The sequence below is a fragment of the Fusarium coffeatum genome, assembly GCF_003316985.1.
Source record: "Fusarium coffeatum strain FIESC_28 chromosome Unknown BRIP53273_contig_77, whole genome shotgun sequence".
Lineage (NCBI taxonomy): Eukaryota > Fungi > Ascomycota > Sordariomycetes > Hypocreales > Nectriaceae > Fusarium > Fusarium coffeatum.
Window position 1 is genome coordinate 118,187 of NW_022157873.1, and position 11,962 is coordinate 130,148.

At 49.4% G+C, this 11,962-nt stretch overlaps 4 protein-coding genes across 4 annotated transcripts; all 4 read right to left on the reverse strand.

Moving 5' to 3' along the window:
- Nucleotides 1–348: 348 nt before the first annotated feature.
- On the reverse strand, nucleotides 349–3,960 carry FIESC28_03650 (uncharacterized protein; the record flags this gene model as incomplete). Its single annotated transcript, XM_031157799.1, has 3 exons — nucleotides 349–1,704; nucleotides 1,753–3,459; nucleotides 3,514–3,960. The coding sequence occupies 3 exons, from the start codon at nucleotides 3,958–3,960 to the stop codon at nucleotides 349–351; spliced, it is 3,510 nt and encodes a 1,169-aa protein (XP_031018059.1).
- A 610-nt stretch (nucleotides 3,961–4,570) lies between these two features.
- FIESC28_03651 (uncharacterized protein) lies at nucleotides 4,571–6,040 on the reverse strand (the record flags this gene model as incomplete). Its single annotated transcript, XM_031157800.1, has 3 exons — nucleotides 4,571–5,827; nucleotides 5,877–5,925; nucleotides 5,979–6,040. The coding sequence occupies 3 exons, from the start codon at nucleotides 6,038–6,040 to the stop codon at nucleotides 4,571–4,573; spliced, it is 1,368 nt and encodes a 455-aa protein (XP_031018060.1).
- A 506-nt stretch (nucleotides 6,041–6,546) lies between these two features.
- FIESC28_03652 (uncharacterized protein) lies at nucleotides 6,547–7,824 on the reverse strand (the record flags this gene model as incomplete). Its single annotated transcript, XM_031157801.1, has 1 exon — nucleotides 6,547–7,824. The coding sequence occupies one exon, from the start codon at nucleotides 7,822–7,824 to the stop codon at nucleotides 6,547–6,549; it is 1,278 nt and encodes a 425-aa protein (XP_031018061.1).
- A 687-nt stretch (nucleotides 7,825–8,511) lies between these two features.
- FIESC28_03653 (uncharacterized protein) lies at nucleotides 8,512–10,776 on the reverse strand (the record flags this gene model as incomplete). Its single annotated transcript, XM_031157802.1, has 2 exons — nucleotides 8,512–10,178; nucleotides 10,230–10,776. 2 exons carry the CDS (start codon nucleotides 10,774–10,776, stop codon nucleotides 8,512–8,514), a joined length of 2,214 nt encoding a protein of 737 aa, XP_031018062.1.
- Between the last annotated feature and the right edge of the window lie 1,186 nt (nucleotides 10,777–11,962).

The window sequence follows — 11,962 nt, forward strand, 5'->3', positions numbered from 1 at the left end:
GCAAACAGCATGATGGCATACTGATAAGACCACGGGGTATTCATGGTGGTTTAGCACGATACCAAATTGGTGTGGTGCTTTGAACTTGGTCGCTCTTAAGAGCTGATAGACATAAATCACAGGCCACAAGAAAGTTTAGAATCATACAGGTATCATTACTTTAATTGTGTAACAGTCAATGGGTATCAAAAATACTCAAATAACCCTAAATCACTTAAAACCACCACAACAAAGGAACCGAAAGTGAATGTAACCCGCCATGGCCATGCTTCATACAACACCAGACACCAGATCCAAAAACACGCTTCATGTACAAACAATCATGAGACAGTATCGTAAGTGGGAAACCTAGTTGATTCTAGGGCTCTTCCTCCTCGACAGGCTTTCCTCGAGCGCTGTCGGGAGTGTGTTCTCGCCGCCCTCAGAGATGATGGGATCCCTGCTGCCAACCTTCTTTGTGCTGCGAGTCGCACGCGTGTTGCGCTTAAATAGTGGCATTGTGCGCTCGGGAGGCATGGATGATATGCTGGCCCGAGGGTCAAAGCTAATGGATCCGGTTGTGAGGTTGCCTGATGCATTGGGCACATTGGGGTTCACCTCTCTGAGACTTGAGGGCATACCGATATGTTCAGGGGCGCTAGCCATGGACATACGTTGCGGTGGCCGAACTGGGGAGCTCACCATTTTCTGAGGACAATCGAGATCAGCAAAGACAATGGTAGCATCCTTATCGGTCGACTCGCGCTCCTTTGTTGGTGTCATGACCTCGTCAATGCTTGAAATAATGAGATCATGGTCTTGAGTACGGGGGAGATCGGTAGGGTAGTGGTATTGGACCTTCGCAGGGGTTTCACCGGTAGGTTGGTATTCTTGAAGAGTAGTCTTGGTGACATCCTCACGCAGGTTAGCAAGAGGGCGACAGAGCTGATCGTTCAAAGGCTCCAGGCCTTCCTGGAGATCACCAAGGTCAATCTCCATCTCCTCGCCCAGATTCTTGACACGATCGAATGTGGACTTGAAGTGAGCCGAAATGTTTCCAAAAGACTCCTCGACAGTGTTTGACAGAGCCTTGACAGACTGGTTGTGAGCCTCGTGATGGTGACCGTTCTCAGTCCTGGCTCGAGTGACGAAGTCGTCGAGAGCTTCCATTTGGACGTCGAGATCCTTGATCTGCTCATCGACAACACGAACAGTCTCAGCATGCACAGACTTAGCAGTAGCTTGAATGGAGCTACTGTGGTCATTGGCAGCTGTCCAGTCATCCTTGAGCTTCGTCTTGAGCGTGTCCCGAGACTTCTTGACTTCCTCGAGCATCTCATTCTCCTTGGAATCCCAAGAGGACATGCCCTCGCCGTAAGTGTCAATGGCCTGCTCGAGGTCGGTGCTTGTAGCAGTAATGCTCTTCTGGATCTGAGAGGCCTTGACATGGAAACGCGACTCCTGAGTCTCGGCTGTGTTGTTGATAAGAGTCGAGATCTGAGCCATGAGCTTCTGGCGGTCGTCAACAGCCAGGCGACGCTCTTCAGTCAGGGCATCTTGAATTCGAGAAGAGATAGTGGCGTTCTGTAGGACGATGGTATTGGTCGCGGATTGTAGTTGTCGCTTCAAGCTATCGCACTCGGCTCTCTGGGCCGTAATGTGCTTGACAAGTTCTTCGAAGATAGTCTTGAAGTCCTTTCCAAGAGCGCTGTAGGAGTTATGTAGCTGCAATATGTTAGTAGCTATTCTCGAGCTGGAAATGGCAAATCATACCTGTCCGTGGAAAGCAGTCATTTCACTCATCATATCTGCTGCGATCCTCTCAGCAGAGTGGGAGATGGACTGCAGGCTCTCTCCCATACGCTCCTTGACCGTATCACGAACAACCTTGATCTCCTCCAAGACTCCATCCATATCTTCCTTCGACTTTTGCTTAGATTCAAGCAATTCCTTCTTAGACCCGGCAAAGGTATTGAGGTGCTCATCCAGGAAAGCTTGTGTGGATGATAGTTTGCGCAGTTCCTCATCAACAAAGTTGCCCATACGCTCTCCAACGCTTGAGATATGTTCTTGCTGCTCCCCCTGGAACTCCTCGATTCGGCGCTCGACCATGGTTGTGACATCAGCAACTTGATCTTGAGATGTCGTCCATGTGTTTCGGTTGATGGACTGAAGGTCCGACTTTCGCCTGTTCTTGGCATGAAGACCATCAACATCGCGGACTGTCGTATGGAGCTTGTTGATGAGTTCTCCGCCAACTTCGGTAAGCTTCTGCTCTGTCTTTTGGTGCGCCTTTCTGATCTTGGTCTCCTCAGCGAGCGACTTCCGTGTTGCTGATAAAACAATCTCAGTCTGGTCCAACACTTCCTTCGTATCGTCTAGCTGAGCCCTTGTACCCTCGTGATCCTTCTTGAGACCCAGAAATGTTGACTGGAGGCTGAAAAGCTCCTGAACTTTGTTGCGCAGGTTGCTTTCAAGAGTCTCAAGCTTAGCAGTCTGTTCTTCGTTCACAATACGACGAGACTCGCTCTGTGCCGTCATCTCCTCATATACCTCATTGGAAAGGTAAACACCATTGCGTTGGCGGGTAGCAATGAGCTCGCTCTTGAGCTTCTCGATCTCCATGGTGAATTCCTTCAATAATGTCTTCTTCTCAACCATGGGATTCTGCTGAGGCTTGTTCTTGATGTTCTTGGCTCTAAAAGCATAGTCCAGTGTCGATATAGTTTCTTCCAAGTTGCTCTTCGCGGGGGAAATAGTAGCAATAATGCAGGTCTTCGTTCGGCCTCCAAGAGAGTCTTGCAATAGTCGAGTCAACTTGGATTCTCTGTAAGGAATATGGGAGCTCTTGTCCACGAGAGCATTAATGACTCGACCAAGAGTCAAGAGAGACTTGTTGATAAGACCAGCTTCAGCGGCGCGTTTGTTTTCAGCTCCAGATCTCTGAATGTTCTCACTTCCAGCCAAATCGACGAGATTCAGCTTTCCAGCACTAACAAGAGCCTCAACACCATGCTCATTAGGCTTTCGGACGTAGGCTGTGATAGTAAAGACTGTGTGACTACGAGAACTGAGATCGTTGCACTTCGTAGCCGCCACCTGACGCTTCAAGCTGCCCTCCTGGAGCACTTGAACACCCTCATTGGCGGTCTTGATGTGCTTCTCCTCCATGCCCTGAACAAGCGTGCTCGAGTGGCCTTTTCGCGATGTGTCGTCGTAAATTTTGAGCTTGGCACCGTCTTCGGAGGCAAGTAAATCGCGGAGTTCTTCGTTGTAAAGTTCGATGAATGAGCACTTGATGGTGCTCTCGGCGTTTTCGAGTTCGAGCTTGGTGAAAAGAGTCTGGAGCACTCGAGGAATGATGCCGGCATCGTCTGAGAGCATTCCCATTGTCTCAGTCATGTCACCAGACATGGTGTATGTTTTACCGGTGCCTGTTTGTCCGTAGGCGAAGATCGTGCAGTTATATCCGGCAAGCATCTAGAAGTATGGGTCAGTAACCAAAATCTGCGACCTCATATCCATAAAACCCACCTCGTCCAGAATAGGCTTCACTGTGTCGTCAAAGACCATGTATTGATCGGCTGCTTGAGAAAAGACGCGGTCAAAGTTGTAAGAGCGGTTGCTCAAAGCATTTGAGCCCATAGACAACTCAACAACCTTTCCCCTGACAGAGTCCGCTGTAACAACGACATTGCTGTTCTCCTTGACCTCGCGCTCGTTGCGTCCTCGACATCGAACAACGACCTGGATATTTGTCTCTTCCGTACTGGCCTCAGCCTCAAAATCGCGTTCCTTGCGCTTATTGCCGATGGAGTTAACAGTGGCCGTTGAAGCGACAGATGGAGTCGGTGAGACCGCGCCGTTGCGCGTCGCAAGTGAAGAACCATATCGTGTTGATGGCGCTCGTGTACTTGTTCTCACGCCTGGGCGGGAACTTGGAGGACGGACACTCGAGGTACGAGAGCTCGGAGGTGCCATTGCGATGCGGCTTTGCTCCCGCTCGGAGCGTGTCGTGCGTGACGCCACGATGGGCAACTATTTGGGGGTTTTCGCTTTTACTATGTGTGTTAGGAGAGGCTGTTGGGATGCCTCGTGAGTGCTTTAGCAACTGCACATTCGCTTGATCGAGAGCCGAAACAAAGAAACAAAATACACGTTGAAACTCGAAAACTTGAATACTTTGTGTACGTAGATCGTGGAGGGGCTGCGTGCATATAGAATAGTTAATGGTGACGGCAGGGCTGTTTGACATGGACATAAACGGTAAATAGTCCAACCGTGGAACCATGTTTTGGGCCCACGAGCGCTAGAGTCAACACAGACCTAGCGTCTATCACCACAGCAACGGACCCTTCAATGCTACTCTAACAAATCCATACAATGAGACATGTTAAAGGTGAAAGTCATACAATTAATAAGTCATTAATTCATGTCTTGTATGCAAAAGCATCATGAGATACTCTATTCCCGATCAATAATCTAGAATTACAACGTAAACGGTATCGAAGGCCCTCGTAGCCCAATCAAGTCTTGACTCTACTTGGCCAATACAAGCAATTAAACCCCAAGTTATGGACTTCACGGATTACTATTCCGTGTCCATCTTGTCAGGGTCGTCTTCTGCCTTTGTGTCTTTTGCTGACCCTTCAGCTTCGTCTTCCTTTTTTGCCTCGGTCTTGCCATTATCAGCATCATCCTTGGTCTTCTCTCCTTCTTCGTCAGAGTCTTCTTTGATCTTCTTGGGAGAGTCGCCTTCGAGATCTTCATCTGCCTCCCGTTTCGTACCAATACTCTCTGCGCTGGGACTCTTGGCCTCGCTCTCGCCATTAGCTTCGCCGTCAGCGTCAACATCATCCTTGGTCTCTTCGTCATCGTCGTGTTTCCTGCCCACTGCTGCTTCCACATCGATTCCTTGCATCCCCATGCCACCTTCAGACATGAAGCTTGTCGTTGTGGATTGAGGTCCTGTATCGCTCATCCCGATTTCTTCGGGGCCTCTGGCGTGTGGTGTTTCCTCTTCTTCCTCTTGCGCTTCCTCGTCATCATCCTCTTCCATCGTCATGCGCTCTCCTTCATGAGCAGCTTCCTGAGCTCTTGATAGCTGACTCACAGGAACCACTCCGGCGCGTTGTTCTTGGCGCAAGAGTTCGCCCTGGGTCACTCCTCGAGCATGGCCCGTAGAATGAATGCCATTGACACTAACGGACACAGTCTCGATGATGCCTCCACCATTGGGCCCTTCGATTGTCTCGGTACCTTCGCTGTGAATCTGTGCTCCAGGTGTGTCTTGCGAACTCTCGGGGCTCCGTCTCGTCAACCACGGGATAGGCGTTAATAATGCGCCTCCAAGTGCTTCATCTGTACCCAGTGCTCCCGCCGTAGGATTGCTCCATGAGACCGATGTTGCAGGATCGCTGGCCTCTTCTCCGTTTAGATGCATCGAGGACATGTCGGGAATAGGCGGTGGAAGAGGATATGTATCTGTACTTGACGTCACCTGCACTACGCGATCAACGGCATGTAGGTAAGGCACAACCGCCTTGTAATGCGCTTTGGGCCGTAGAATCAGTTCGGCAAGTCGTTGGATGGTGTGGGGAGGATGTGTCTTGAAAGTCTCAAGGTGTTTTGTGATTTCGATTAGCATATCTGCCAGCTGCTTTGGCAATGAACCTTCGATGGTTTGTGTAGCGGGAAGCGAATCTGTTGTTGATGCTTCCTTGTTCGTTTCTTGAGAAGAATCGGCTGGTTGTGATGCGGGCCGCGGCGACGTGCGCGCTGCTATAATGGGCTGGGGTACTGCAGGCGGAGGCGGTAATTTGGGTATAGGGAAGTCATTGTGTGCGATCTGAAGCGATCAGTTTGTGAGTTTATCGAACCATGATGTGCAGAAATACCTTGTCGAGTCTGGTAATTATGTCACTGCGCACTGCAGGCCAGGCCTCTCTGTTATGGTCAGAAATCACCCTCGAATAAATACAGAATAGCTGTAATCTTACTTATCGACTGTTGCGCCAGCGGCATACTGGCTAAGGGGACCGTTATCGCTATCAACCTCCATGATTTTATGATGCGCAAGTAATGATGATATGCGATGATGTTGAATCCACTAAGTCGCGATTGTCCGTCGCGCAGCTCTATGGTGGGGTTGTAAATATGGGGGTGGACGTCCCGTTAGATGCATGTAAACTTAACCTACACCAAACGGTGGAGGTTAAGTGTTACCAATATACGTTTCTTAAACAGCCAATCGCCATTGAAGATGTATACTATTTACAGATCTGATTTCCTACCTTCTTATTATCTTTCATCGCTAAGTCACGGCTGGTAGGTATGTGCATCAACAGTATAGTGCTAGTGCATTGTTAGGAACAATCCCTACGCCGATTGCAAAGATGCATGAGCTTTGTCACAAGAAGATACCAGACATTCACGCCGACGAATGCAATGGGAATTATTTCTTGTTACATCGTGTTAAATATATACGCGGTTTACCGATTATTACTATAAATACTAAAATCTCAGAAAACCTCCTCATTTCAAGTCGTCAATCAAACCTTCAAGCCATTACACCTGATAAGGGTTATACATCCACTTAGACGGCTCAAACATGACCTCAAACTTGGCGCCATCATACGTTCCAATAGCACAACTTAAGTCATGGAAACCTTCCAGTCCAGTCACAGGCAGATCCTGCTCAGCATCTGTCTCCTCATGAAGGGCCCATCCACCCGTCATAGTGCCATTGCGGGTGAAGAAGATGTCAACCTGCGGCTTCGGTCCACCAATAGGACGGAGCGTCATTCCGATACCGTACGTGTCACCACGTTGGAAGGGTTGAGTGAAGTCGCGACCACCCCAGCGGTCGTTGACGTACTTGTGTCCGTCGTCACCGTGGATTGCTAGACTGCCGCGGTGCCAGCCTGGCATGCGGAATGAAGGGTATGGCAGCGCGGTGAAACCAAGAGCGAGGAATACCTCGGGGCTGTCCCGTGCTACCTTGACTTCGTAGTAGATAGTCCTTGGCTGACCCAGGCGAATAGGATCATGTCCAGTGACCGAGTAGAGTGGTGGGTAACCAATGATACAACGATCGGGCGAGTTCTTCTTTGTCCAGCCCTGCCAATGTCCAGGCTGCAGCCAGGTGAGCTGACCACTGAAGCCTACGGGTTCCATGAGGCGGATATTACCCGCCTGAAGAGCCGCCTTTCCAGTTTGATCCAGATAGATAGGATCAGTCATAGGATACGATTGACACCAATCCTCACCAGCGTTAGCCTTATCCTCAGTAGCATTGCTCGTAGGCGATCTGTCGTAGCCGCTAAAGATAGCAGGAGGTGGCGGGAACAGTGAGGTATCTGGCACTGCTACCTCCCAGTCGTGCTTAGGGGGAGGTCCAGATGGAGGTGCATACTCTGGCGGCGCACCTTTGCTGGGAGGAGGACCCGGAGGGGCATCGTACTGTTGTGATGATGCATGTCCTGGAGGAGGTCCTGGGGGAGCATCATACTGCGCTCCGGCCTTGCTAGGTGGTGGTCCCATAGGCGCAGAATATTGCTGTGATGAAGATTGACCGGGCGGTGGTCCTGGAGGTGCAGAGTACTGTTGCGATGATGACTGACCAGGAGGTGGTCCTGGAGGCGGCGCAAAGTCCGAAGCCTGTTTCCTATCCGGAGGGGGTCCTGGAGGTGCTGAATAGCTGGATTCTCCCGCGTATTGGTTGGGGTCATTCTGAGGGTTGTATTTGCTCTTCTTCACATCTCCCTGGCTTTGAACCGATGCTGGTCTCTGCACCGGACGTGGCGCCGGATCATTATTCTCTTCCTTCTTGCTTCCGAAACACATGATGATTGTTGTGATGATGTTAAGATTAGGTGTTGTGAACTAGGAAGTAGCTTAAAGTATGACGATGTTGGAGCAGGGATCCAAAAGTGGGCACATGCAACCACTTATAAGCTTAATTGAGTTGGTTGCACGACAGTAACCAACAACGAATCACTTTATTGTGAAGTTGAATGTGGAGTGAAAAGAATTGAAAAGAATACTTATGGAATATGCATCTTTCTCGTGGCCTTTATTCGGAATCATGTAATTTTAAAGTCGTGGCTGTGCCGCTAAACTTCCACAAACACCACGCCGCTTTGAGCTTGCACAGCCCCTTATGTATCACGGGGAGGCAAGAAAAGCCTAGCTTTTGACAGAATCGGGAATAATGCTCGGAGGAATAGCCTGAGCTTAATCTCTAAAGAGCCTAATGTGTGCGAGGCTTGTACGGTGATGATTATGTTTTACGCTCAAGTACGCGAATACGCAAAGTTTCACATGTTCAAATTCAAATCAAAGGCAGTGTTTATGATGATTATATTATGATATTGAGTTGATATTATCGTTATTTATCCTCTCGTAATTTGAGTATCATAAGTCCTAAACTATGCTTCATGGCCATCATGGCCTATGTGCATCATGCCTTATTCGACATGTAGAAGAAAACTATCATCTATTCTCACCAACTGACAGCTTTCAGAAGGCAGACTAAGTACCTCCACCCCAGGCGCTGGCATCCTGTTCATCAGGGTAGAAGAAAGCCACAACGGCGATGATGATATACACCGCACAAAGCAATGCACCTTCAAGGTAGTTACTTCTACCGTCCAGTACCAAAAAGTTGACAATAAATGCCGAAACGAAGAGACAAACAGTCTCAAACAGCGTAAAGTACAAAGTCATCTCCTTATCCATGATCCATCCCAGGATCACCATAAAGGGAGTGAGGAGAAGAGCAATCTGGATAGAACTTCCGACAGCGACACCAATTGCGAGATCCATGTTGTTCTTGTAGGCGACTTTGATAGCGGTAACGTGCTCAGCTGCGTTACCAACGATAGGCAGAATAATGAGACCGATTCCAACTTGGTTGATGTGTGAAGTTTCGATAACGGCCTCGATAGAATCGACAAGGAACTCGGCGCAGACTGCGACCAGGGCCGTGGAAATCAGAAGGAGAATGACGGCGGCGAGTTGGGAGAGATGTTCCTCTTCATCCTCTTCCTGCTTGTCGAGAATCTGAGCACCAGGGGCATTCAACACAGGAGGAACATGAGCCGGCAGCATGGCGCCGGGAGCCCGAAACTGCAGGCGATCCGGGAGGGAGTTGGTACGTCGAATGCCATAACGAACAGTGGGAGCTGGACCCGCGGGCTTCTCGGTGAAAACGGGAGCAATGGCTTTAACGGAGATACCTCTCAAGGGGAATGGTCGCTTGCCCCCATTGGATGAAGGACCAGCTTCGAGGTCATCCTGGACCGCAAAGTCAACACGGCGAGGTTCCCCTTCGCCCTTGATTTCAGGTACATTCTCGGGGACGTTGTTCAAAGATTTGGTACCGTCGAGCTCCGTTTTAGCCTTGCGAGCCTCCTTCTTGCTCTTGCGGTGTCTGTGTCGGCGATAACGACGGCGTCGGCGGGAGCGTTCTGCCTCTTCATCATCGTCGTCAACCGCGTGCTCACTTCCTTCATAAGAAGGGAAACGGGGGACCCGATGGCGAGAGGCTCTTGCCTCAGAAATTTCATCCTGGGGTGAGGTGTTGTTGGTTACAAACGAAGCCGAACGGGTTCCCTTGGTGTCAGCGGTATCGGCAGAAGCAGCGCTAGATCTTCGGTGCCGTCTATTACGAAGGACCTTCTTCATTCGCTTTCGCATAGTACCGTGAGACGAATCAGAATCCGATGAGTCGGAACTCGAGGATGAACTGTCATCAGAACTGGAAGAGTCCAGCAGACCGGCGGCAGGACCAGGTGCCAACTCGGCATCAATGATGTGCTGAGGAGTGGACTCGTACATGTAAGCATGCGACTTGAGCTGGAACATGAGGTAGATGACATAAACTAGAAGCAGAACCACACTGGTTGCGCGACTGATCTTGAGCGACTCCTGGTCAGCGAGGGCATCACTCTTGAAAGAAGCATGAAAAGCTGTCGGCAAAACCAGACTGATAACACTCAGACTGAGCAGACAGGCGCTCATCTGGGTAACAGTGCTGTTATAGACCTGTTCACGGAATCGTAGACCTCCCAGAAGCATCGCCATTCCAAGAATGAGCAGCAGATTTGCTAGCACACTGCCAAGAAGGGCCGACTGTACGACTCGGATTTCGTTCTTTACCAGAGCGAGGATAAAGATGATCAATTCAACAGCATTGCCTGGGAACATGTTAGTTAAAGCTCGGAGTGAGTAGTTGTGTATCGACTTACCAAAAGTGACGTTCAACAACGCACCCAAAGCATCACCCATCTTTCGAGCAACAGATTCGGTAGCGAATGCCAAAAGTCCAGCAAGAGGGATGATTGCAACTGCATTCATACCAAAAACAAGACCTGCATGGACGCCATCGATCTGAGCGACGGCGATACCGACAGGAACGAATATCAAGAAAACATTGAGCCAGCTATAAGTGACACTGATTCTGATACTGCGTTTGACTTCGGCCATAAAACCAGTCTTTTTGCTGGTTGTACTTGAGATTTCTTCTTGGGCAGGCTCTTCAGCCTTGCCAGGAGGAGTCTCTATGACAGACCCCGATCGTGCAGCCTGAGACGATGTGTGAGAGGGGACATCGCCGGCAGAGGGGATCTTGAGCAGGGAGTTGTTCCTGCTGCCATTTTGTTTATTCGAGTGAGTCTTTTCGTTAAACTCTTTGTTTCGAGGTTGCTCATTCAAGCCCTGAGCAGTGGGCGCTGCGGGTTGTGCACCAGAGCGACTGCCATCTATATTGGGTGGTTCAGAAGAAGCTTCCTTCATCGAACAGGTGTTAGGTACTCGGGAGAGTAAGAGTCGTAACAAAGGGTCAACTATCAAGTGAAGATAGTTGTCTTGGGGCTTTTGGTGAGCTTGAGAAAGTGTAGTCGAAAAGTGTAAGTGAGAAGATGTAGAAGAAACAGGAGCCAAGGCCTTGGCTTTAAGGCGGGAAGCTAGCCAAGTTTCCTAGGCGTGAGTGTAGGCCGGGGATGACGCTGTTTGTTTAGTGGAGTACAGTGGCGCTGGTGGAGAATAAGTCACTGTAGATAATGGCTGGAACTGGCCAGACCGAGAGTCCAGTGTCTGTGATGGATATCTGATGTCGTCAAACAGCTGAGGCAGCCCGCTAGAGAGATGTCGTGATTGGTTGATAGGAGATGTGTCAGAGGCAAAGTGAGGCGGTGCAGCCTCACGTCGATGTTACTAACGTAGCGAGCGTTTGCCTCCGAACTGGGCTCCCTTTACAAACAGATCTCTACGATTCTATCCCATTCACTCTGAAATTCCAGCAGTGATTCAATTCTTACCAATGTCTAATCTGTGACAAAGACCACCAGGCAGACTCGGCTTTCATCAAAACTCCATCATCCACGAGGAGATCCAACAAACAGACTACTGGAGACACAACAATAAACAAGAAGCTTAACCAAGATATCCCCGTCTTTCTCGGCAGCAAAGTGCCGGTATAGGCTTGGCATGATCACAGCAAGTGCTCATTAACCCGATATAGTAAGAGATCGACAGGAACCACAATCAAGTTGTGGCTTGACTCCCTCCATCTCAAGATGCTGTACTGTATCAGTGTATCAATCTCAATGATTGATAATGATTACTTCGTACTGTGCTTTACGCAAGGAGGTCCTGTTTTCGTTACGACCACTAGCGAATCTGACACAGCTAGTGACGTGGTATGATCTGCCAACAAAGCATCAACCTTCCTATCGTCAGACGGAGATAGCGTTCGGGTGCAACCTAGGTCGGATCCGAAAGGCGAATTCAAGTTAAATCACCGACGGATTGAATACGCGAGCCTGCCCAGTGACATTGCTCAAGTGACGTAAGTATCTGTAAGGATTATCTCAACTCCAGAACATGATTTACCAGATAGCTACCTATCTACCAAGGTAGGTATTCTTTAATTTCCTGTTGACAAGCAGGTATATTCACTGCCTACCTTAGTACCTATCAA